General features: G+C 59.9%; 2 protein-coding genes across 4 annotated transcripts in view; both read right to left on the minus strand.

Moving 5' to 3' along the window:
- Window positions 1–19322, minus strand: SPATA2L (spermatogenesis associated 2 like). The gene is made up of 4 exons (XM_050773012.1): window positions 19318–19322; window positions 5181–5257; window positions 4492–4795; window positions 1–1889 (listed from the first exon to the last, which is right to left on the minus strand). The coding sequence occupies exons 3-4, from the start codon at window positions 4792–4794 to the stop codon at window positions 918–920; spliced, it is 1275 nt and encodes a 424-aa protein (XP_050628969.1). The 5' UTR covers window position 4795; window positions 5181–5257; window positions 19318–19322; the 3' UTR covers window positions 1–917.
- The window catches only part of VPS9D1 (VPS9 domain containing 1), a 13630-nt gene continuing 222 nt past the window's right edge, over window positions 9426–22833 (minus strand). The window contains exons 1-15 of one of the 3 annotated variants that reach the window (XM_050772916.1): window positions 21292–22726; window positions 21117–21192; window positions 18953–19045; window positions 18684–18846; window positions 15073–15184; window positions 14927–14989; window positions 14523–14575; window positions 14358–14445; window positions 13671–13756; window positions 12930–13354; window positions 12060–12192; window positions 11542–11750; window positions 11160–11259; window positions 10737–10841; window positions 9426–10265 (exon numbers count right to left, since the gene is read on the minus strand). In XM_050772916.1, coding sequence (XP_050628873.1) covers window positions 10172–10265; window positions 10737–10841; window positions 11160–11259; window positions 11542–11750; window positions 12060–12192; window positions 12930–13354; window positions 13671–13756; window positions 14358–14445; window positions 14523–14575; window positions 14927–14989; window positions 15073–15184; window positions 18684–18846; window positions 18953–19010 — 1689 coding nt within the window. In that variant the 5' untranslated portion in view covers window positions 19011–19045; window positions 21117–21192; window positions 21292–22726 and the 3' untranslated portion in view covers window positions 9426–10171. Of the gene's footprint in view, window positions 10266–10736; window positions 10842–11159; window positions 11260–11541; window positions 11751–12059; window positions 12193–12929; window positions 13355–13670; window positions 13757–14357; window positions 14446–14522; window positions 14576–14926; window positions 14990–15072; window positions 15185–18683; window positions 18847–18952; window positions 19046–21116; window positions 21193–21291; window positions 22727–22833 lie in introns of those variants that run through there. The other 2 variants (XM_050772914.1, XM_050772915.1) reach the window with 2 other exon arrangements.

Raw genomic sequence — 22833 nt, forward strand, 5'->3', positions numbered from 1 at the left:
TGGTTTCACCAGCGTTTAATGTGCTCTGATGCTGACCATCCCTCTGTGTGCTGGGGAGGAAGAGGGTGGGGAGGAGGGTAGGGAGAGCAGGCTCAGCTTCCAGTGGATGCACCCTGCCCCCTCCCTCGCCAGACCCGAGGTTAGGGCGGAGCCAGCTTCTCTCCAGCCTGTGGGCTGCGCCCAAGGGGAGGGGAGGGGCACCGTTACCACTGTACTGACCAAGACCCAGCCGCCTGGGGGTCCTGCCTACAGCCCCTCCGCCCAGCAGCAGGGACGCTCAGGCCTTCCCAGCCGTCTACTGCTGCCTGTTCCTGCGGCTCTCGGGCACCTCCACATCTGGTTTGAGGTCAGGTCCTTTCCTGTCTGTGGCCCCAGCTGCTGAGCCACCCAAGGGGAGGGCTGGGGTCCCCGAAGCCAGGTCAGCCATGCACCCAGCAGAGCCCCCCAGATCGGCCCCAGCAGAGCTTGGCGGGGGGACCTCAGTGTCACCAACAGGCCCTTGAGGACACCCGTGTGGAGAATCCCTGGGACACGTGGAGGACCAAGTCCTGAGCCCCATACCGCAGGGAGCGGGCCCGGAGCCGCAGGCCTTGGGGCACAGGGCCCTTCTCAGAGACAGGTTCAGGCACTGGCTGGAACAGGCTGGACCCCTCTGCCCAGCACATGTGGGCATCTGGGTTCCGAGGGCGGGGAAATGTGGAAAGGCTCCTGCGGGCCAGCTTAGGCCTGCTGCCCTTGGAGCTTTCCATGGACAGAGTCCCACCTCCAGCAGGGGTTGGCCTGGACTCTTCAACCCCCTGCTGTGCCCAGAACTCCCCCAGGGACAAGGCGACCAGAGGCCCAGACCCCTCGCCAGCAAAGAGAAAAGCACCACGGGAGCTGTCTCCCAAGAGCCCTTGACCTGGGGCCCCGCTGGCCTAGGGCCGGGCCCCGGGACTACTGTAGAGCAGAGTGTCCATCTGTGCACGCTGCAGCCACAAGCGCCGCTGGGCGTCGCCAAGCAGCACACGCAGCGAGTGGCCCGGGCGGCAGGCGGGCAGGGCTGCACAGTGGGCAGCGTGCAGCTGGCGACAGGTGTCACAGCAGAGGGTGGGCAGGGCGCCAGGGGACAGGCAGCTGTGTGCCTGGTAGCCTGGGGGCTCAGAGACAGACCTATAGGCTGAGGCCGGTACCCCCTCTGCCCGAATACGCCTCGGGCTGGCCCCTGCAGAGCTTTCAGGGGTGGCCAGGTCCCCAGGCCTACTCAGCTCACGGCGCAGAGGGACGAAGGAGAAGGCGGAGGGTTCTGGTTCTAGCCCCTCCTCCAAGGCCCCATAGGGTGGGCTGCTGGCCTGTGGCAGCTCCTCAGCTGGGGGCTCCCAGGCCCGGCCCCCAGTGCCCCACAGTTTGGCACTCTGCTCCCACAGTGGCGGCCTGTAGGCCACCTCTGCCGAGGGCGAGTCAGGGCCTGGTGACGGCTCCCCATACAGGCTGGCGTCCTCCGACCCCTCGTCCTCCTGCAGGTCCCGATATAAGTCCAGTGGGGCCCTGTAAGCAGCAGGGGAGCCTCGGGGGGGCAGGGGTGGAGGCTCCTCATCCTGGGCCAGCCGCTGCTGCAGCCAGGCCACACAGGAAGCCACGTCCCCGCTGGCACGCCGTGCCTGCAGCAGCTCCTCAGCTGGTAGTACACTGGTGCCCAGCTGGGCCAGCACCTCGCCCAGGATCTCACACTCCAGCCGGAGAGCGAAGCAGCCCAGGGCCACCTGCACCAGCTGGCAGGCGGGGGGCAGGGCGGTCACCATGAGCCGGTGGCTGTCCCTGCGCACGTAGCCCATCTTCTGGAAGCTCTTCAGGAGGAGGTCGTCTGAGAGCACACCCTTCAGCACGTGCACGTAGCCCCCGGAAAATGTCTGCAAGGGAGCGGCCCGGTCAGTGCTGCCCACCCTCCCATAGGCCGGACCCTAGGATACAGTGGGTCCGGGATCTGTCGGCTCAGGCCTTGGCAGCTTCTGATGCTCAGGCCCAACCCCAGAGACTAGGCTTAGTCAGTCTGGGCCAGGCCCAAACACGAGAATTTGTTGTTGTTGTTGTTGTTGTTGTTTTGAGACAGAGTCTCAAAAGTGCAGACCACTGGTGCACTGTCTGGAGTGCAGTGGTGCAATCTCAGCTCACTATAACCTCTGCCTCCCAGGTTCAAGCAATCCTCCTGCCTCGGCCTCCCGAGTAGCTGGGATTACAGGTGCACGCCACCACGCCCCGCTAATTTTTGTATATTTAGTAGAGACGAGGTTTCACCATGTTGACCAGGAAGGTCTTAATCTCTTAACCTCATGATCCCCCCGCCTTGGCCTCCCAAGTGCTGGAATTACAGGTGTGAGCCACCACGCCCGGCCGAATTTCTTAAAATTTAATGGAAAAAACAACTAATACATTAACCTGGCTCACGAATCAGAACAAACTAAAGAGCTTACTGAGAAATTCCACTGTTCTGGGTTCCCACCACTCCCTTCACCCGTGGAGATGGCCTAATCTAGTTTTGAATGTATTTGCCCATACAGATTTTGTTTGCCCCTCTTATGAGGTAGCCCACCCCCGTTTTTTTTCACCTCTTTTCTTTGTAAGGTTTCTAACCAAAGCTAGACAGGTAGCCTCTTAAACGTGTTGTTCTGAACTTTGTTCTTTTCCATTATATTCTGGAAGATCAGGACGGAAGCTGTAGCATTCATTTCCCCTGCTGTGTAGTATTCCACCACGGGGGTGTAGCATCTGTTTTCAGAGCCCTACAGAGGCTGTCTGTGCACTGGGCTGACAGCCATGGGATAGCAGAAGGGTGAGTGCTTTCTTTTTTTTCTTCTTTGAGACGAAGTCTCGCTCTGTCACCAGGCTAGAGTGCAATGGCACAATCTTGGCTCACTGCAACCTCCACCTCCCAGGTTCAAGTGATTCTCCTGCCTCAGCCTCCTGAGTAGCTGGGGTTACAGGCGCCACCACCACACCCGGCTAATTTTTGTTTTTTGTTTTTTTGAGACGGAGTCTCGCTCTGTTGCCCAGGCTGGAGTGCAGTGGCCGGATCTCAGCTCACTGCAAGCTCTGGCTTCCGGGTTCATGCCATTCTCCTGCCTCAGCCTCCCGTGTAGCTGGGACTACAGGCGCCCGCCACCACGCCTGGCTAATTTCTTTTTATATTTTTAGTAGAGACGGGGTTTCACCATATTAGCCAGGATGGTCTCGATCTCCTGACCTCGTGATCCACCTGTCTCAGCCTCCCAAAGTGCTGGGATTACAGGCGTGAGCCACCGCGCCCGGCTAATTTTTGTATTTTTTAATAGAGATGGGGTTTCACCATGTTGGTTAGGCTGGCCTCGAACCCCTGGCCTCATGATCCGCCCACCTCGGCCTCCCAAAGTGCTGGGATTACAGGCGTGAGCCACCGCGCCCGGCCAAGGGTGAGTGCTTTCTAGCCTACAGTTAAGTGAAGAACTAAAGGAACCTCAGGACAATCACTGCGAGCGTCTCCTGACTAAAGTTCCCTAACTCAGGCACTCCCAGCATCTAATGGCATGACACGGCCCATGTGTGGAACACCCAGGGCCTGCAGCACTCAGCTCGGGGCTTCGATTCATTCCTCTGGCCCCATGAACTGGACTGTTCTTGTGTCCCTGTCTCAGGGGAGGAAAGGGGCTGAGACTAGCTAACTTGGCCAAGGCCTCGAGGCCAGGAGGCAGCAGGACTAGGTCCAAACCAGGGCTGCCCAGCACTGAAGCCGGTTATTTCCCTGCCCTGCCCCGCTGGGAGGCCTCAAGGGCGGGCCTGTCCGTCTCTCTCATGAATGAGAGTCCTGGGCCCTCCGACCAGCAGGTGTCCCCGGGGAGCCGCGGAGAGACGGCCGCTGCCATGGTAACCGGCGGAGGCGTAGCTCGCCCACGTGCGCAGTAACGTCATCGGCTTCCTACTCTTCCGAATTAGCTCAGAGCTCCCGGCGGCCCTGCCCCCTCCTGCCGCCAGGAGCTCACCTAGAGGGGCCAGGCCAGCCATAGGGCACAGCCTCCAGCCCTGGGCACAGCCTCCGGCCCCAGGCCGAGGAGTTCACTAGGTCTGTGCCAGCCCTGAGACTTCAAAGGGATGCACCCATCTGCTGTCCTCCTCTGCAAATGGGATTGGCCCATATCCTAGAGGAACTAGGATGACCACGAGACCTCAATTCCCTTCTGTGCCCCTGTCTTAATATTTCCATGGCAACTGGAGCCGCGAGGCCTCTTAGGGAAGACACTGACGCAAGCTCTCAGGGCAGGACCCCGTAGGCAGCACCCAGCCTGCCCTCGCCCACCCCATGATCTCAGCCCTAGGAGTGGGTGCCCCCACACGCCCACGACCCCTCAGCGCTTGGAACCTTGAGAAGCCCACCGGGCACTGAGGATACCTCTCCCCCGAAAGGCGTAGTCCCCCCCCAGTCGACGGCCCCGCGACCCGCAGGCCAGGACGAGGGGCGCGCTCCTCCTGACCTCCGCCTACCTTGATGGTGGTGAACTCCTTCCTCCAGGGCAGCAGGTACAGGTGCACCGCGGCGAGTTCCAGCAGCTCGAAGGCGCGGGCCAGGCCGCGTAGCGCGGGCGCCAGGTCGGCGCGGCCCCACAGCCCGTCGGTGAGCAGCGCCAGCGCGTCGTCCTGCAGCGCCCCGTGCAGGTCGAAGTCCTCCACCAGGATCTGCCAGAGCACCGCGCGCAGCGAGGGGTCCCCGCACACGCCCGCGCGGCCCCGTCGCAGCTCGCGCTCCAGGCACAGGCGGTAGTCCTCGGACAGCGAGCTGCTGCCCATCCTGCGGGGGGCGGGGGTCAGGGACCTACGGCCGCGCCCCGCCAGCCGCTCTCTCCCCGGGCCCCCACCCAGCGTCCCCAGGACCCCTCGAGCCTGGAGACCCCCCCCCCACCGGCTGGGCGCCCCCGGTACCTTCGGCACTCCCTACCCTGGAGACCTCGGCCCCATCAGCTGTCCGCCCACCCAGCGATCCAGGTCCCTCCAGCCGGGCGCCCCCGCACCTCCAGCCCCTCCCTCCAGCCTGGGTACCTCGGCCTTCCAAGGGCGCCCCCGGTTATCGACCGCACCCTTCTCTAGACACGCGCTTCCGCCCGTTGAGCCCTCTCCCGACCAGAGCCCCTTCGCCCGGCAGACAGAGCTGCGGACCCCGCGGGCGACGGCGCTACCTGTCTGTCCCCAGCGCTCTCCAGCCGCCGCCGCTCAGTTCGGGCCTCCCCGCGCGCCGCGCGCTTCCGCCGGGAGCCGGCTCCGCCCGGGGTCCGCGGCCGTGACGCTAGGGGCGGGGCTTGGCACAGGCCCCGCCTCTGGCTAATTTAGGAGGGCGGGGCCTGTGCGCCTGGGCGGGGCCTGGTGGAAGCAAGGGAGGAGGCGGCGTCCCACCCGGCCGAGCACCTGCGCGAGGCACCCCGAGAGCCTCCTGTCACCGCGTCGCCCGTCCCCTTACGGGACCGATATCGTTCACGACGCCCCTGGGTCGAGGGCTGCGGGCTCATGGCAGGCGCTCAGTGAACGTTGTGCCTGGGCCGCTCCTCCCCACGAGACGGGGACCCAGCCCCGGGCGCCTCGGCCGCGAGGAAGCAGGTGCGCGGGCTCGTCCCCTGTGGGGCGGGGCCGCAGGCATTACCTGACGGGGATTGGCTGGATCCTGGGAAGAGCCGTCCTGTGGGGCGGGGCCACCTGCACTACCTGGCGGGGATTGGCCGGACCCGGGGGCGGGCCTCCCCTATCGGGCGGGGCCATCCCCTTGCGGGAGGGGCCCGCGGCGCGGAAGGTGGGCGCAAGGACAAGCCTTTCAGCCTCGTCTGAAACAGCAGCCTCAGGTGGGTGCGGGGACCCCAGATTCTATTTCTGCTGGCTCCGCTTCCCGGCCTCCTCCTGCACTTGCCATCTGCCGCCCTTGAGAGCATCGTCTGGGCGGGTCTCTGAGGCAGGGCGAAGCCGCCCCCTCTCTAAGCTAAAAGCTGACCTGGGCCCCGGATCCATCCAGGCTAAATCTGGGCCACGGCTTCCCGGGGACGTTTTCTTCGCTCGGGTTCCTCTGTTCTGTGCTAAAGGCACTTTCTCGCATTGCCCAGAAGTAGAGGAGGATGAGGGAGACCCTTGGAGGTCCCAGCCGAGACACCCCCACCCCACACCCCCGCTTTGGACAGGCTCTGCTCCTTCACGTCTGTGTCCCTCACCTCTCCAGGCCATCAAAACCAAGGCCCAAGTTTGTTGAAACTTTCTCTGGGCCTGGGCGGCGAGGTCCCCGCTTTTTCTTAGAATTTTTATTTGGCAGTTAGTTCCCTGCTGGCATCTTAGAAATATTGTGATCGTGGAGCGGTGGCTCATGCCTGTAATCCCAGCACTTTGAGAGGCCGAGGCAGGCAGATCATCTGAGGTCGGGAGTTTGAGAAAAGCCTGGCTAACATGGTGAAACCCTGTCTCTATTAAAAATAAAAAAATTAGCCAGGCGTGGTGGCTCATGTCTGTTATCCCAGCTACTTGGGAGGCTGAGGCAGGAGAATTACTTGAACCTGGGAGGCGGAGGTTGTGGTTGTAGTGAGCCAAGATTGCGCCTCTACACTCCAGCCTGGGCGACAGGAGACTCCGTCTGCAAAAAAAAAAAAAAAAAAAAAAAATTGTAATGGAGTCGGTGGATCTCCCTATGTACGTGGCCACCTCTGGACAGGGAGTTCTTTTACTTACAGTTTACTGAACCCAGCCTTGGTGTCCAGTGCCACCATGAGTCCACACCAGTTCTCGGGGCAGCTAACTTCGTAAGCCTCAACTCCTTTATTTTATTCTTCTTCTGATGCGGAGGAGGGTGGAGGTAACTGCTCTGCCTTCGTCCTCCCTGAATTTGGTGGCACCAGCCCATCCATCAGCAGTGGGCCTAGCTCTCCTCCCATGGGCCTGGGCCGGTTTTTGCACCTGCCTCAACCCATGGAATAGAGCTGGAGTGAATTCCAAGGCTAGATCATAAACACGTCACACCCCGGCCTTGTGTTGAGATACTTAGCCTCTGATAAGGTTTGGCTGTGTCCACACCCAAAATCTCATCTTGAATTGTAATCCCACAAGTCACGGGCAGGACCAGGTGGAGATAATTAAATCATGGGGGCAGCTTCCTCCATGCTGTTCTCGTGATAGTGAAAGGAACGAGATCTGATGGTTTTATGAGGGGTTCTCCCCTTTGCTTGGCACTCGTTGTCTCTCCCGTCGCTCTGTGAGGAGACGTCTCCTGCCATGATTGTGAGTTTCTTGAGGCCTCCCCAGCCATGTGGAACTGTGAGTCAATTAAACCTTTTTTCTTTATAAATTACCCAGCCTCAGGCAGCTGTTTACAGCAGCATGAGGACAGACTAACACATACCCTCAGAACCCAGCCACGAGAGTGAGAAGGCCACAGCCGTGTGCAGAGGTTTTGGGCTGCAAACTTCCACCTGCAAATTCACATTCACCTGGAGCCTATTCCTGGGACTTTTTTGGAGTAGCTTTTCCAGACAGAATCAAGATAAGATGAGGTTGTTGTGGGTTGGCATGGCCTCTCAATCCAATATGACTGGTGTCCTTATGAGAAGAGGGAAACTTAGATATGAACACACTGGAGAGAAGACCGCCTAAAGACAGAGGCAAAGTGGGACGAGGGAGCGTGAGCTCAGGTAACACAAGCTGTGTTAGAGCCACCAGAAGCTGGAGGCAAAAGGAATTCTACCCTAAAGCCTCCAGAGGGAGTCAGCCCTGCTGACAGCTTGATTTTGACTTCAGGCCTGTAAAATGGTGAGAGAGAACATTTCTGCTGTTGTAAGGCACCCATTTTGTGGTCGTTTCGGCAGGTGCTGGAGACCCATCCAGTCCTCAGGTTGTTGTTCTGACAGCCCTGAGGTCCCAGCCGACAGTTGGCACCAACTATAGACAGCAGGTACCCTGGTGACCTACTTTAACATCATCACCTCTGTAGACAGCCTGTCTCCAAACACAGTCCCACTGAGGTCCTGGGGGTTCAGATCTCAACACTGGAATTTAGGGAGACATGATTCTGTCGCCCAGGCTGGAGTGCAGGCGCGATCTTGGCTCACTGCAAGCTCCGCCTCCTGGGTTCACACCATTCTCCTGCCTCAGCCTCCCGAGTAGCTGTAGCTGGGACTACAGGTGCCTGCCACCATGACCCGCTAATTTTTTATTTTCAGTAGACACATGGTTTTACCTTGTTAGCCAGGATGGTCTCGATCTCCTGACCTCGTGATCCGCCCACCTTGGCCTCCCAAAGTGCTGGGATTACAGGTGTGAGCTACGATGCCTGGCCAGCTTCTGCTGTTTTTCTCATTGGGGCTCTTAGTTTTTTCTTTATTTGTAGGATTTCTAAAAGGAATTATATTATTCATTCCTGTCTTACGGGGGAGCCGCAAGCTCAGAGAGGGCAAAGTTGCGCAGCAAGCAGCAGCACCTGAACACGTCTGCCGGCTCTCAGTGCCAGGGAGACAGCCGAGCCGGGACGTTCCCGGCCCCCAAAGTGCTCAGGCTGCAGGTGTGGCCTGATGCCAAACCAGCAGGTGCTCCCACGCCAGGATTTGTTCAAGACACAGCTCATCTCCACCATTCCATGAAGCAGGCTTTAAAATCCCCTCTTCTAGACACCCAACACTGAGGCCGGAGCAGGGACCCTACCCAAGCTCCAAGGCACCATGGCCAGCTGGGGTTCACATCAAGGGCTGGGGCAGATGCTCCAGCTCTGCCCCCACCCAGAGACACTTCTTCTGTCTCCCCATGGGGTCCTCGGGGGTAAACCAGCCACTCCTGAGGGTGCAAGCACAGAGCATCTGAGCGACGTCCACAGCTACTGCTTTTAAGACTGTTTCCGAGGACAGCGACACTGCCCCACAGCCAGCTTCTGGTAGCATCGAGGGCTGGGACCTCCACCCCACCAGCCCTGCCACCTGCCTCCTCATGTCATCTCAAGCTGCTGGCGGTGCCTTTCTTGAGGAACACTACATCCTGATCTGCCCACACCCCCCTGGCAGATGCTGTCCACGGCGGCCTTCTGTGCACCTCAGAGCATTTGTGTCCCCATGCACAGAACGGTGATGATTCCCAAGACCCTCGGGTGACTGCTCTGGGCTTAGGTCCCCAGTGATGACCTAGGACCCCAGCCTCACCTCCCTCCTTCCCACCCACTGATGCCCTGCGGAGCTCTCCTGTCCAAGAGGGTGAAACCCACACCTGCCTGGCCAGGAACAGCCCCAAGAGGATCCTGCTTCTATCCAGAGGGTCTTGGAGGCTGACAGATGCTCAAGAGGTGGGGCCAGGCTTGGTTTGGGGCTGGGCTGTGACTCCTTCCCCCACATCCTCAGCGGCCTCTGCCGTGGGCAGCAGGGGTGGTTGTGCTGCCTGGCCAGTGGGGTGGGGATTCAGGGAGCCACACGGCAAAGCACAGCAGTGACCTCTTTATTTCAGGCTGGGTGGGGGCAGCATGTGACAGTTAAAGAGGGCTGACCCTTGGGCTGCACGGACCTGGAGAAGATGCCCAGGGTCCCGGAATGTTCATGGCCCACAGGCAAGGTGAGCAAGGGGCAGGGAATGTCCTGGGCTCAGAGCCCTGGACCCCCCAGGGATGTCCCTGCCCATCAGCGAACAGCACAGCCTCCCACCAGGTGCACCCCAGGCACCAGCCGGCCCTTGTTCCTGATCCAGACAAGAAACTAGTTCATGGGGCTACAACTCCCCTTCTAGGGGTCACAGGGGACAGAAACTGGACTGCCGTCTCCACCGCTGGCTGGCTCAGGGACCCCTCTTCCCTGACGCTCCCCAGGAGCTGCCCCAGTGAGGCGCTGAGCAAACCCAGCCAGATGCTCATCGCTGAGCCCGCACCCACCGGAGCCCGCAGCTTCCCTTCTCAGGGCCTCTCTGAGGCCTGCACAGGTGAGCAGGTTCCTCCTGGAGCTGATTCAGCCCCACTCTATTGGGGCAGAGGTGCCAACCCCAAGCTCCAGGGTTAGATGTGAGGTGGGGAAGGGGCAAGAGCCGGAGAGTACACCACAGTGGACAAGCCCCCGCTGTGTGCAGAGCAGCGTGAGGCTCCAGGATGGTCCTCAGTAGACCCCGTGACTCTAGGTGCAGGAGAGATGGCCCTGGGAGGCGAGGCCGGGCCCTGCAGGGGCCCTGGGGTCTGGCTCTACTACTTGGCCAGGCCTCCCTGGGGCAGCAGCTCCACGTAGCTCAGGGCACTCTGCAGTGATGTCAGGCAGTAGCCCTCCTCTCCGATTAGGTACCTGCACGGATGGCAGGGGCAGCCGGTGTCATCTGGAGGAACAGAGGGACACCCCCGGCCCTCCAGACGGCAGTGTCTGCCCTCCCAGTTCAGGATCTGGGTGCTGAGGGTGTGCAGGTGGGGCTGTCAGGGCGGCTGGGCTAGAGGGGGCCTTTCCCAGCCACTCTGTGCTTGTCCTTGGACGGCAGAGCCAGGGATGCCCCTCGATCCCCTGACTGTCCCCTCCCCAGGCAGATGTTGCTTGGGGCAGCCCCCAGCTCCTGCTGTTGGGGAGAGGCTGAGCTAAGCGAAGGCACGGGACATGTGGCAGCAGGCACTCTGCAGGTAGACCCACAGGGGCTGTCCAAAGGCGTGGCTGTGACGGAGCCACACACTGCCCTCCCAGATGCCACTGACAACCACCGTTTAGGTTGAGGGATGAGGTCCCTGCTCTTCCCACAGAGACCCCTGCCCTGCCCCCGCCGGGCTCTACCCCTCATGGATGAACTCCTCCAGGGCTGCGCACTCTGACACCAGCTGAGGGAGGCCGCTCCTTAGCACCACGAAGGACAGGATGGGCAGCAGGTCGTCGGCACCACTGTGGGGAGGGCACAGTGGCCGTGGGTTGGGGCCAGGGGCCTCTCACTCCACAAACCCAGCAGCTGTGGAGCCATCCTGGCCGTGCTGGCCGCAATCTCTGTGCCCTCCTGTCCCGAGGCACAGGAAGCCCCCTGGGTGTGGTGAGGCTGTCCCTAAACTGCACTGCGGAGCCAGGGCTGGGCCCACACGGCCCCTCCTGCTTGTACAGTGCAGCCGGCTGGCACGAGGCTAAGGGACAGGAGGACAGTCCCTCCTGTGACCATTGCCTTTCTATGGCCCTTCCTCCCTGGCCACACCTCACCCTCCTGGGACTCACATGGCAGCTGCAGCGATGGGCTGGGGCCCGGCCTGGGGTGTGGCCTCCGGCGTGGGGCAGTAGTCTTCCGCGCAGACACAGATGACCCGCAGGGTCCGCACTGCACCACAGGCAGCGTTTCAGGAGCAGCCTGAGCCACCCCTGATACCTCGCCCACCCACCCGCCCACATCCTGGTGTGCAGGGCTGGGAAGAGCTGCGGTGACCCTGGGGACACTGCTGAGACTGGGAAGAGCTGCGGTGACCCTGGGGACACTGCTCAGACTCCACTTTTGTCCTGGTCTCCCCCCTCCCCACCGGCACGTGACAAGAGAAGCTCAGTGATGAAGACACAGGCTCCAGGTCACCTACTGGGATGGGAGCCTGCCCCTCCCCCTGCTGACCTATGCACTCCAGCTTCTTCTGGGGGCAGCTCTCCAGGACCAGCAGTCCAAGCTCCTGGGCCGCAGCGCAGTAGGGGTAGCCAATGGCCCCCTTGGCCTCAGGGTTCTGGGGGAGGAGCTTGGTGGGGATGCCAATGGCGGTGGGGGGTGCATTCCTGTAGAGCTCCATGCTCCTGCTCAGGGCAGCCTCCCGGGCTCGGTGCACACTCCTGGGGCAGAGAGAGACCAGGCTAAGCTGCCCCAGGGACCTTGCCCCAGGGACAGAAGCAGGGCTGTGGCTGGAGCTCAGGCCTGGAGAAAACTGACGATGTATCCCAAGCAAAGAGCTCCAGTGTTCGCAAGACGCCAGGCACGGGAGGGTGCCCACAGTCCTACCTGCAAACTGGAAGCGCCTGAGGATGGCCTCAGGGAAAGCCACAGGCTAGGGGGCATTGAGGGGAGCAGACAGTGCCAGGGAGCAGGGCAGGCCTCCTGGGAGACACCAGGCCACACGAGTGGTTGTACGGCTGGGCCCATACCTGTACAGGGCCAGCAGCAGAGGCCACAGCGGGGAGAAAAAGGGCTCCTCAATGCATGCCAGGCAGCGGTCCTTGGAGGCAGCTGTGTTTAGGCCTTCAAAGGCCAGAAGGGTCAGCGAGAGCAGCCTGTCTGCTGGGAACAGAGCCAGACACGTCCACATAGGTTCCTCCCCTGCCGGGTCAAGTGGCTCTAAGCCATGGGGCCTTCTTCCGCCCAAGCAAGCTCTCTGAGAGGCAGACCAACTGGCAGTGTCCAGGAGCAGAGGGGAGAGGGCCCTGTCTGGTCCTCTTTCCACTGCCTTCAAGCCTCCTGCACCCACCCCTGACCCTCCTGGCCCAGGGCAGGGAGTCTGGGACCAGAAACTGTCACCTACGGCTGCTGCCCTGTTGGGCCAGCAGCCTGAGAAAACACCGGAGAATGATCCCTTTCTCAAAAGGGCCTTTACCCAAAACCACAGGGACCAGGGGAGCCTTTAGAATCAACCCCTGTGGGTAGGGACCCTGGCCAAGTTCCTCAGTGTGTGGGCAGCACAGCGAGATCGCCGCTGGGGGGGCTGTCGGGGGCCCTCACTGGTTCTTAGAAAACTCTAGGCCGGGCGCGGTGGCTCACGCCTGTAATCCCAGCACTTTGGGAGGCCGAGGTGGGCAGATCACCTGAGGTCATGAGTTTGAGACCAGCTTGACCAACATGGTGAAACCCCGTCGCTACCAGTCTATTTCCAAAATGAGAAGGGCTGAGGCGTAGGCTGGGTGGACATGAGTCTGATCAGAGGCTCTGATTGACAGACCCTTCCCCAAACAAGCTTGAAATGGACCAGCAAGCAGGGGTGGAGAGCTGCGGCCGCTCTCCCAGTGAGGGCCTGGCCTCACCGATGGCGTTGTGGATCTCCTCCACCGCGCTCTTCAGCTGCTGCAGCTGGGGCTCCGGCTGCACCCCACGGCCCTGGCCCTGCCGCTCAGACGTCCCCAGGAACTGCTCCAGGTCCTCGAATGAGCTGTCCTTGTCCGGCAATCCAGATGCGGTGTCCCCCAGGGGCGAAGGAGGCCCCACGGGGCCGGGCTGGAGTGGGGGCGTGGGGGGGCAGTCCTGGGGCCGCGGGGCCGCGCTGGGCTCGGGCGGGGACAGCATGCAATGGAGGCTCTGCGAGGGCCGCAGCCGTCGGCTTCCGGGGTTGGGGGTCGGGGGGCAGCAGCCCGGGGCTGGCGCGGCTGCTCTGCTCACGGCGGGGTACAGGGCGCTGTACACGGCGCACTGCAGCCGCCTCAGGAGCTGCGCGATCGGGTGGTCGGGGAGGCTGCGGGAGAGGAGGGCGTGAGAACGCGGCCAGCCCCGGCCTCCCCGTGGCATCCATAGGCGCTGCGCTACGCCCGGTTTCAGAGAAGTGACTCGCGTTACCTCCTGACAGTGAATGTTGGAAAGTCTGCCCCCCGCCCGCGCTGGGGAGGTTAGAGAAGCCGAGAACCGCCCTCGGCGCAAAGGGAGCTGCGGTGTCCACGTGGCCGGGGCACAGGGTCCCTGGGTCAGTCCAGCCCCTCTCCGGCACCTGGCACCAGGGAGAGGCGCCCAAGGCCGGTGCGCAGGGGCTCTGCGGGGCCTGAAGGCCCAGCTACCTGAGCAGGTGTGAGACCAGGCTGGTCACGAGTGACAGGTCCCCCGGGCTCCTCTTGAGCTTGGCCTTCCAGTGCTTCGGCCAGTCCTATGGGACAAGTGGCCTTGAAGGAAAGCACAGTGGGTCCGCCACGACCCGACGCGCCTCACCTCCCACCAATGCCGACCCCTAGAGACTGTGGGAGCCCGTCCTGGGTGCAAGAAACCCAGCGCCAGCGCCCCGCGCCCCGCCCCCCCCCCCACCCACACCCACACCTGAGGGAGACCTTAGGTGAACCTGGCCCTGCTCCCTTGCTGGGACCTCCCACGCTGGGACCCTCCCACGCGACCCCTGGTCTGGCCCCCTCGCTAAACCCCGCCCCCACGCAGCCCTGGCCCCGCCCCTCGCTGGGCCCTCCCACTCTGCTCTGGCCCCGCCCCCTCACTGGGCCCTCCCACGCGACTCTGGCCCCGCCCCCTCACTGGGCCCTCCCACGCGACTCTGGCCCCCGCCCCCTCACTGGGCCCTCCCACGCGACTCTGGCCCCCGCCCCCTCACTGGGCCCTCCCACGCGACTCTGGCCCCGCCCCCTCACTGGGCCCTCCCACGCGACTCTGGCCCCGCCCCCTCACTGGGCCCTCCCACGCGGCTCTGGCCCCGCCCCCTCGCCGGGATCCTCCTACAAAGCCTGGGCCGGAGGGGGACGCACGTGGTCCTGCTCGTACTCCAGGACGGCGGCGTAAAGGGCCCGCTGCTCCCGTTCCTCCGGGGTCAAGGCGACCTGGCTGCAAAACCTCCTGGGGAGAAAGGCACGTGGTGGGTCCCCGGGCCAGGCCCTCCCCGCCGCCGCCCCAGGGGCGGGTAGGAATCCCACCTGTTGGCGGCCTCCTGGAGCCGCAGCCGGCGCTCCTCCATCTTTCTCTGGAGCTGGGTGCAGAGTCAAGGGGCCGAGCGTCGGATCTGAGCGGGCCCTCGGTTCCCAACCCCGTCCCACACCCCGAGAGGCCGAGACGTCACAGGGACCCCCCCCCCAATGAGGGGCTGTCCCCAGGTGAGGCTTCTGGGGCAGAAGGTAGCCTGCGCTCAAGCCAGGAGAGCCGAGCCAGAGAGCCTGGGGGATGGGGGTGAGGACCTTCCCCTGAGGCCATGCCTCTGCAAAGCGGGAAGCCCCTCAGCCCTGTACCCCGACCCTGGAACCTCCGCCCCCCTCGCTGTCCCCTTCTCTGCCCTTGGCTCAAAGCCACACCGAGTTTCCCCTCGGGTGGTCAGAAAGGGTGCTGTCTCCTCCCGGGCTTTGGCGATCACTAGGTTCTCCATCATCTGCCGCTGTAGAGAGAGGGTCTGGGCGGGGAAGAAGGGAGTAAGACCGACGCCCCCCACAGCCCGCGCCGACGCCCCCCAGGCCCTCTGCAGCCCGCACTCACTAGGGACGTCTTCTGCGTGGCCTGGCTGGGGTCTAGCCGGGCCATTCGGGCCTCATACGCAGCCTTCAGCTTCTGATTCTGCAGGGAGGCCTCCTCCAGTGGCGTCAGCTCTCTGGAAATGTGACAGAGCTGCTGTCTAGACCTCTAGACCCCAGGAAGCCCAGTGGTGTCTGGCCACCAGAGGAGCCTCTCTCATCCTCCCGGATTGCTCTGAGGCCAGGAGGTGAGGAGGAAGAGGAGGGGAGCTATCTGGCCTGGGCTGCAACATCTGCCCCTTCTTGCTTCCTCTTCCAAAACCCAGATTTTGGCCAGGTGCAGTGGCTCCTGCCTGTAATCCCAGCACTTTAGGAGGCTGAGGCCAGGCGGATCACCTGAGGTCAGGAGTTCGAGACCAGCCTGGCCAACATGGTGAAAGCCCATCTCCACTAAAAATACAAAAATTAGTGGGCTTGATGGTGCACGCTTGTAATCCCATCTACTCGGGAGGCTGAGGCAGAACTGCTTGATCCCGGGAGGCAAGGTTGCAGTGAACCGAAATCTGGCCGCTGCACTTGAGCCGGGGTGATAGAGCGAGATTCTGTCTCAAAAAACCAAAACCAAAACAAAAAACGTTAAAAACAACAACAACAACAACAAAAAAAAAAACAGGTTTTGGTATTGCCAGGACTTTTGGCTTTTCAAGAGAAGCTGGACCACTGGACTTCTATGGAGATCAGTTATACGTGTTTGGCAACAGCATGAATCTTGTTAAAGCACGCTTGTGCAACAACCCGAGAGCTGGATGACTTTGAATGTGGCCCAACACAAATTCCTAAACTTCCTTAAAACATCACTGGGGGCCGGGCACAGTGGCTCAGGCCTGTAATCCCAGCACTTTGGGAGGACAAGGCGGGCAGATCACGAGGTCAGGAGATTGAGACCATCCTGGCTAACATGGTGAAACCCAGTCTCTATTAAAAATACCAAAAATTGGCCGGGCGAGGTAGCACGTGCCTGCATGCCAGCCTGGATGACAGAGACTGTGTCTCAAAAAAAAAACAAAAAAACAAAAAAACCCTGTTTTTTTGCAATTTTTTTGTTTTTTTGAGACAGAGTTTCATTCTGTTGCTCAGGTTGGGGTGCAGTGGCACAATCTCGGCTCACTGAAACCTCCGCCTCCTGGGTTCAAGTGATTCTCCTGCCTCAGCTTCCCAAGTAGCTGGGACTACAGGTGTGTGCCACCATGCCCAGCTAATTTTTATAGTTTCTAGTAAAGATGGGGGCGTCATCATGTTGGCCAGGCTGATCTCGAACTCGTGACCTCAGGTAATCCGCCTGCCTTGGCTTTCCAAAGTGCTGGATTACAGGCATGAGCCACTGAGCCCGGCCTTGCAATTTTTTTTTAAAACTCATCGGCTATCGTTAGTGTTAATGTGTTTTATGTGTGGCCTAAGACAGTTCTTCCAGCGCGGCCCAGGGAAGGTAACAGATTGGACACCCCTGCTTTAAAGGCACTATATGGGTCAAACGGCTAGAACAGTCTGTGACCCGTGAAAGGAAGAAGCGTTCTGCCTCCTTTAGACAGTTCCTAACAGCCACTCCACCTTGAAAGCTTCCGTCCCTCTTACCTTCCTACTGTCAGGGACAGTAGAGGGTGGTGGTGGGGACAAGGAGGAGGAAAGACAGAGCCTGGCTCCTGGCCACCCTGCCCTGAAGCCACACTTGCAGAAACGAGGTGACTGGGAAGCCAGGCGCCACCACAGCAGGGACAGAGTGGGCCCTTCTTGTCTCTCCCACTTGGGATTCATTGGGCTTTTTGCATTTGTGTCTGTATTTTTCATCATGATGTTCTAGACAACTGTCTGCCATTCTAACGTCTAATAATGCCTCTCTCCCATTTTCTTTCTGGAACTCCAGTGAACACGTTAGGCTTTCCATCTCTCTCTTTTTGTGTGTGTGTGACATAGTCTCACTCTGTCACCCAGGCTGGAGTGCACTGGTATGATCTAGGTTCATGGCAACCTCCGCCTCCTGGGTTCAAGCGATTCTCCTGCCTCAGCCTCCCTAGTAGCTGGGACTACAGGCACCCGCCACCACGCCCGGCTAATTTTTTTTTTTTTTGAGACAGAATCTCGCTCTGTCGCCCAGGCTGGGGTGCAGTGGCCGGATCTCAGCTCACTGCAAGCTCTGCCTCCCGGGTTTAGGCCATTCTCCTGCCTCAGCCTCCCGAGTAGCTGGGACTACAGGCGCCCGCCACCTCGCCCGGCTAGTTTTTTGTATTTTTTTTTAGTAGAGACGAGGTTTTACCGTGTTAGCCAAGATGGTCTCGATCTCCTGACCTCGTGATCCGCCCGTCTCGGCCTCCCAAAGTGCTGGGATTACAGGCTTGAGCCACCGCGCCCGGCCAATTTTTGTATTTTTAGTAGAGACGGGGTTTCACCATATTGGCCAGGCTGGTCTCGAACTCCTGACCTTGTGATCCGCCCGCCTTGGCCTCCCAAAGTGCTGGGATTACAGGAGTAAGCCACCTCGCCCAGCTCCATCTCTTGTTTTCTGTCTTTAATTTTTGTTTCTGTGATTCATTCTGGATATCTTTTGACCTTTTTTCCAATACATGAATTTGCTCTTCAGCTATGTCTGCTATGCTATTATAAACTTGTCTGCTCACTTTTGTACGTATGCATGTACTTAGACATATATATGTAATTTATTCTTGTTCCCAGCTAATTTTTTTTTTTTATTAGAGTCTCGTTTTGTTGCCCAGGCTGGAGTGCACTGGCACCATTACGGCTGCACCCTCAACCTGTCAGGCTCAAGTGAGCCTCCCACCCTCCCACCTCAGCCTCCCTAGTAGCTGGGACTACAGGGGCACACCACTATGCCTAATTTTTTTTTTTTTTGAGATGGCGTTTTGCTCTTGTTGCCCAGGCTGGAATGCAATGGCGTGATCTCGGCTCACTGCAACCTCCACCATCCAGACTCAAGTGATTCCCCTGACTCAGTCTCCCAAGTAGCTGGGATTACAGGTGCACGCCACCACAGCCAGCTAATTTTTGTATTTTTAGTAAAGACAGGGTTTCCCCACGTTGGCCAAGCTGGTCAGGAACTCCTGACCTCAGGTGATCTGCTCGCCTCGGCCTCCCACAGTGCTGGGATTACAGGCGTGAGCCACCGTGCCCAGCCTGCATTTGGCTGTATCAGGCAAGAGGATATTCCCATTCCGGGACTCAATTTTTTTTTTTTTTTTTTGAGACGGAGTCTCACGCTGTTGCCCAGGCTGGAGTGCAGTGGCGCGATCTCAGCTCACTGCAAGCTCCGCCTCCCGGGTTCACGCCATTCTCCTGCCTCAGCCTCCTGAGTAGCTGGGACTACAGGTGCCCGCCACCGCGCCCGGCTAATTTTTTGTATTTTTAGTAGAGACGGGGTTTCACCGTGTTAGCCAGGATGGTCTCGATCTCCTGACCTCGTGATCCGCCCGCCTCGGCCTCCCAAAGTGCTGGGATTACAGGCTTGAGCCACCGCGCCCGGCCTCCGGGACTCATTTTTAAAAAATTCACTGTGATCACCTCATTTTCCTCAGCCTCAAAAACCCAATCCCAGGCTCAGCCCAACTCCTGTCTTGCCCGTCTTACTTCTTAGAGCTTTGTGACTCTGCCCCCTGAAGCTTCTGGAAGATCTCGGGTGGCAGAAAAGGAGAGAGCTTCCCTCCCTCGTCGGAGTAGACGCGGCGGTGTCTGCCGGCAGGCTGGGGGATGGGAGCAGCGGCAGGCATGGTTGGCTTCAGGCGTGTTTTCCCTGCAAGCCATTGGTAGCCAGAGGTCAAGCGGTGGGCCCACCTCCCACAGAGGAGATGCAGGCTTGGGGGATGCCCCAGGAGAGCCGCCTACTGCAGGAGACCCACCAAGCTTGGTGGCCGTTGACTGGGCCCTCTCCAGACACTGCTGCGCTAGCTTCAGCATCTTGGAGGTGTCCGGGGGCACAGTCTCCCTAGCTTCTGGAGGAGGGACAAGAAGGCTGGTCACAGTTGGCTCTATCACCGTTACCTATTGCTGAGATAAAATGAGGCAATGGAAAAGCCAGGCAAGCCCACTGCCCCCCAACCCCTCACTGCCCCTGGGCAAGCCCACTGCCCCCCCATCCCCCACTGCCCCCCATGGACCCTGGGCAAGCCCACTGCCCCTTCCACTCCCCACTGACCCCGGGCAAGCCGACTATCCCTCATGGACTCCAGGCAAGCCCCCTGCCCCACCGTGGACCCCGGGCAAGCCCCCCCACCCACTCATCTCTAATCATCTGCCCTGGTTTTGCCTCCTGAGCCTGCTAAGTCTGTGTGTCCCTCATCAAGGCCTGTCAGACCCTAGACCCTAAATGGGAAGTGGCTGTTTTACAGAGACAAGGACGTGCTGAGGGGAACTGCCTCACCCGTCTCCCACTGGCTGTGTCCCTAAAGTCCTTCCTTCCTGTAGGCTTGGCATGGAGCACCTCTGCATGTGACCACGGGCCTGCTCACACAGCCCTTCTGCACACGTGGGAGCTGCCTCTGTGACTCACCCCTGGACCCACCGCCCCAGCGCCTGACCCACCTCCCTGCTGCCTTTCACAGAAAACTTCTCACAGACTCCCATTTTCTTATCTGGCCCCGATTTCGGAAACTGCCCTTACCCATCCCCACCTTGCCAGATACGGTGGGCCACAGGCGTTCCTCTGTCTTCTGGGACTTTGCTCTCCCCAGGGGATCCTCTGCCACTCCTCCACCCAACTCCTCAATCTTGGAGCGCCAGAGCTCAGCTGAGCTCACTGGTTCCCTAGGGAGCTGGGGCAACTGTTAGCTTCCCCTGACCTCTGTGCTCCTATGTCCAGTGGCTGGTGGCCCCCTCAAACTTAATGTGTCCATCATGGAACTTTCTGTTCCCCCCCTCGCCAGTCTGCTCCTGTCACCATGTGCCTCCTGCAAGTCTATTCTGTTCCACCCTCAGGACACATCTCCAGACCGTTTACTGCTCCCATCCTGGGTGGTCCGGCCACTGCCATCCTCAGTCCTCACCTGAGGCTCCGCTTCCAGGCTGGTCTCTCCCTCAAAGCCTCTTCAAGTTTTCCTTCACACCAGAACAGCCCCAGTTCCACCCAAGGCATGCACACAGCCCCACCCCGCCCACTCCTATTTCAGGGCCTTTGCACACCCCACTGTTGGAATGCTGCCCCACCTCTGTGCCACTCACTGGAGCCAGTGTCTTGCCACACCCCAATCTCCATCCTCTTACCCACAACACTCGTCCCTTCCTGCCACTATATCACACTGAGTGTGGGCCGGTCCACCTGCTACAGATGGTCAGGCTGGAAGGATACAGGAGCCCCCCCGAAGCCTGGCACTCATCAATGGCTCGGCTACCCACAATTTTTTTTTTTTTTTTTTTTTTTTGAGATGGAGTTTGGCTCCGTCACCCAGGCTGGAGTGCAGTGGTGTGATCTTGGCTCACTGCAAGCTCTGCCTCCCAGGTTCACGCCATTCTCCTGCCTCAGCCTCCCGAGTAGCTGGGACAACAGGTGCTTGCCACCACACCCAGCTTTTTTGTATTTTTAGTAGAGACAGGGTTTGACCGTGTTAGCCAGGATGGTCTCGATCTGTTGACCTTGTGATCCACCTGCCTCGCCTCCCAAAGTAGTAGGATTACAGGCGTGAGCCACCGCGCCCAGCCTAGGCTGCCCACAATTTGTCCAGCATGGAGGGAGCAGCAGGCCTTAGCCATGACTTTTTTTTTTTTTTTTTTTGAAAAGGAGTTTCGCTCTTGTTGCCTAGGCTGGAGTACAATGGGGTGATCTCGGCTCACTGCAGCCTACGCCTCCTGGGTTCAAGTGATTCTTCTGCCTCAGGCTCCCGAGTAGCTGTGATTACAGGTGCCCGCCACCACGGCCAGCTACTTTTTGTATTTTTAGTAGAGACGGGGCTTCGCCACGTTGGCCAGGCTGGTCTCGAACTCCTGACCTCAGGTGATCCGCCCGCCTCTGCTTCCCACAGTGGTGGGATTACAGGCATGAGCCACCGCGCCCGGCCGGCTGAGCCGTACCTTTAGTGGTTTCCACTTCTTCCAGTAACGCCTGGGAGATATAGTGGATGGTCCTCAGGTATTCTGTGTATGCCTCCTGTGTCCAGGAAAGAGAACAGTGGGGTCAGGCCTGTGGAGGGAAGTGACTCCATCATTCCTTCCGGGTCCCCTTGTGGGATAAGCAAGGAACACCCACCACCTGCTTATCTCTGAGATACACCAGAGACACTGAGCCTGCAGTGGTTGGCTGCAGCCGGAACACGGTTTTCTGCCTGGGGCACAGGCAGCATCACTGCTCTGCAGACTTGGAAAACACATCAGAACCTGAGAGAGAGAGCGAGCCAGGGACGAGCTGGACCTCACTTTCTCCTCTCACTGCCTTTCTCTCCAGCACAGGAACTGATGTTCTCATTCAGTGGGCCTGGGGAACTGACCTCAGCAGTTTGCTGTCATTTTTCACTCTATGCGGCGTTTCCTTCTTGTGCAACTCAAGGGTGATTCACTCAGTGGCTTAAAAAAATACTTCCTGAGAGGATAAAGGGAGTGATACTGGAAGTTTTCAAATCACTTCCTGGCTTAAGTTCTGAGAAATCCCTTTCCCAGAACCCCTGAGTTACGTATTCCCAGTGTACACAGGAGCCTAGAACATGTGACTGTTATGTTTCAAGGCCGTGTGACCCCTCTGACAAGGTGCAGGTCATCGGAACCACAGTATGGTGGTTTGTTTTGCTGAGACAGAGTCTCATTCTGTCGCCCAGATTGGAGGACAGTGGCAGGATCTCGAGTCACTGCAACCTCCGCCTCCCGGATTCAAGTGATTCTCCTACTCAGCGTCCCAAGTAGCTAGGATTACAGGTGTGCACTGCCACGCCTGGCTAATTTTTGTATTTTTAGTAGAGACGGGGTTTCACCGCGTTGGCCAGGCTGGTCTCGAACACCTGACCTCAGGTGATCTGCCGCCTAGGCCTCCTAAAGTGTTAGGATTACAGGCGTGAGCGACCGCGCCCAGCAATATGGTGTGTTTGTTTCATCCCCAGCTGTTAAGTTACCTATCTTTAAATCTACGCCTCAGAGAAAAAGACAAAATACAATCCAGGCAGGATTTCTGACTTGTGGAGGCACCTGCTGCCCTAAAAACCAACTTGGGGAAAGCGGCAGATTCAGGAACGAGGCCTCTCCTAGGCACAGGCAGGCTCCTTCCGTGGGCAGCCGGGCGGGGCTGAGCCGGCTTCTCTACCTGGTCGCCAACCTTAGATTCGGCCCCATCTCAGAAACCGGCCACACCCCTCCGGCCTGCTTTTCCTTCCTAAGGCGACTGCAAAGTCTCACAAACGAGCGGGCATGTGGCCTTCTCTGGATTCCGTCCCCTGTGGCAACCGGATTAAATCTACCATCTCTGCCCAGAAAAGTGCACGAACGCATGGACCTGCTCGTCACACGGGTTTTGGAAGGTGGCCTGGGGACTCTCCCGCTGCATCTCCTCAACAGCTGGAGCCCAGGCTCTCATGCGCCGGCTCAGCGAGCGGACTGCAAAGCCGAGACCGGCAGGATCTGAGCTGTCCAAGGTCACTGCACGCCCGGCTGCGCCCCGCCCCCGTCCTCGCCCGGGAACCGCGGGGGGTCCCCGTTGGCGCCTGCCCCCGCGTCCCCAGCCCGAGCCGGCCCAGTCCTCGCCCTCCCGGGGCGGGGGTCCCTCCAGGGGCCACCCTCGGCGGCCAAGCCCCGCCCCCGCCCCGCC

Source organism: Macaca thibetana, chromosome 20, assembly GCF_024542745.1.
Source record: "Macaca thibetana thibetana isolate TM-01 chromosome 20, ASM2454274v1, whole genome shotgun sequence".
Lineage (NCBI taxonomy): Eukaryota > Metazoa > Chordata > Mammalia > Primates > Cercopithecidae > Macaca > Macaca thibetana.

Excerpts from the sequence above, each read along its gene's own strand:
- SPATA2L (XM_050773012.1), bottom strand. The coding sequence starts at position 4,794 with ATGGGCAGCAGCTCGCTGTCCGAGGACTACCGCCTGTGCCTGGAGCGC. Across the intron at positions 1,890-4,491 it reads AGGAGTTCACCACCATCAAG|ACATTTTCCGGGGGCTACGT; the intron begins GTAGGCGGAGGT and ends GCTCCCTTGCAG.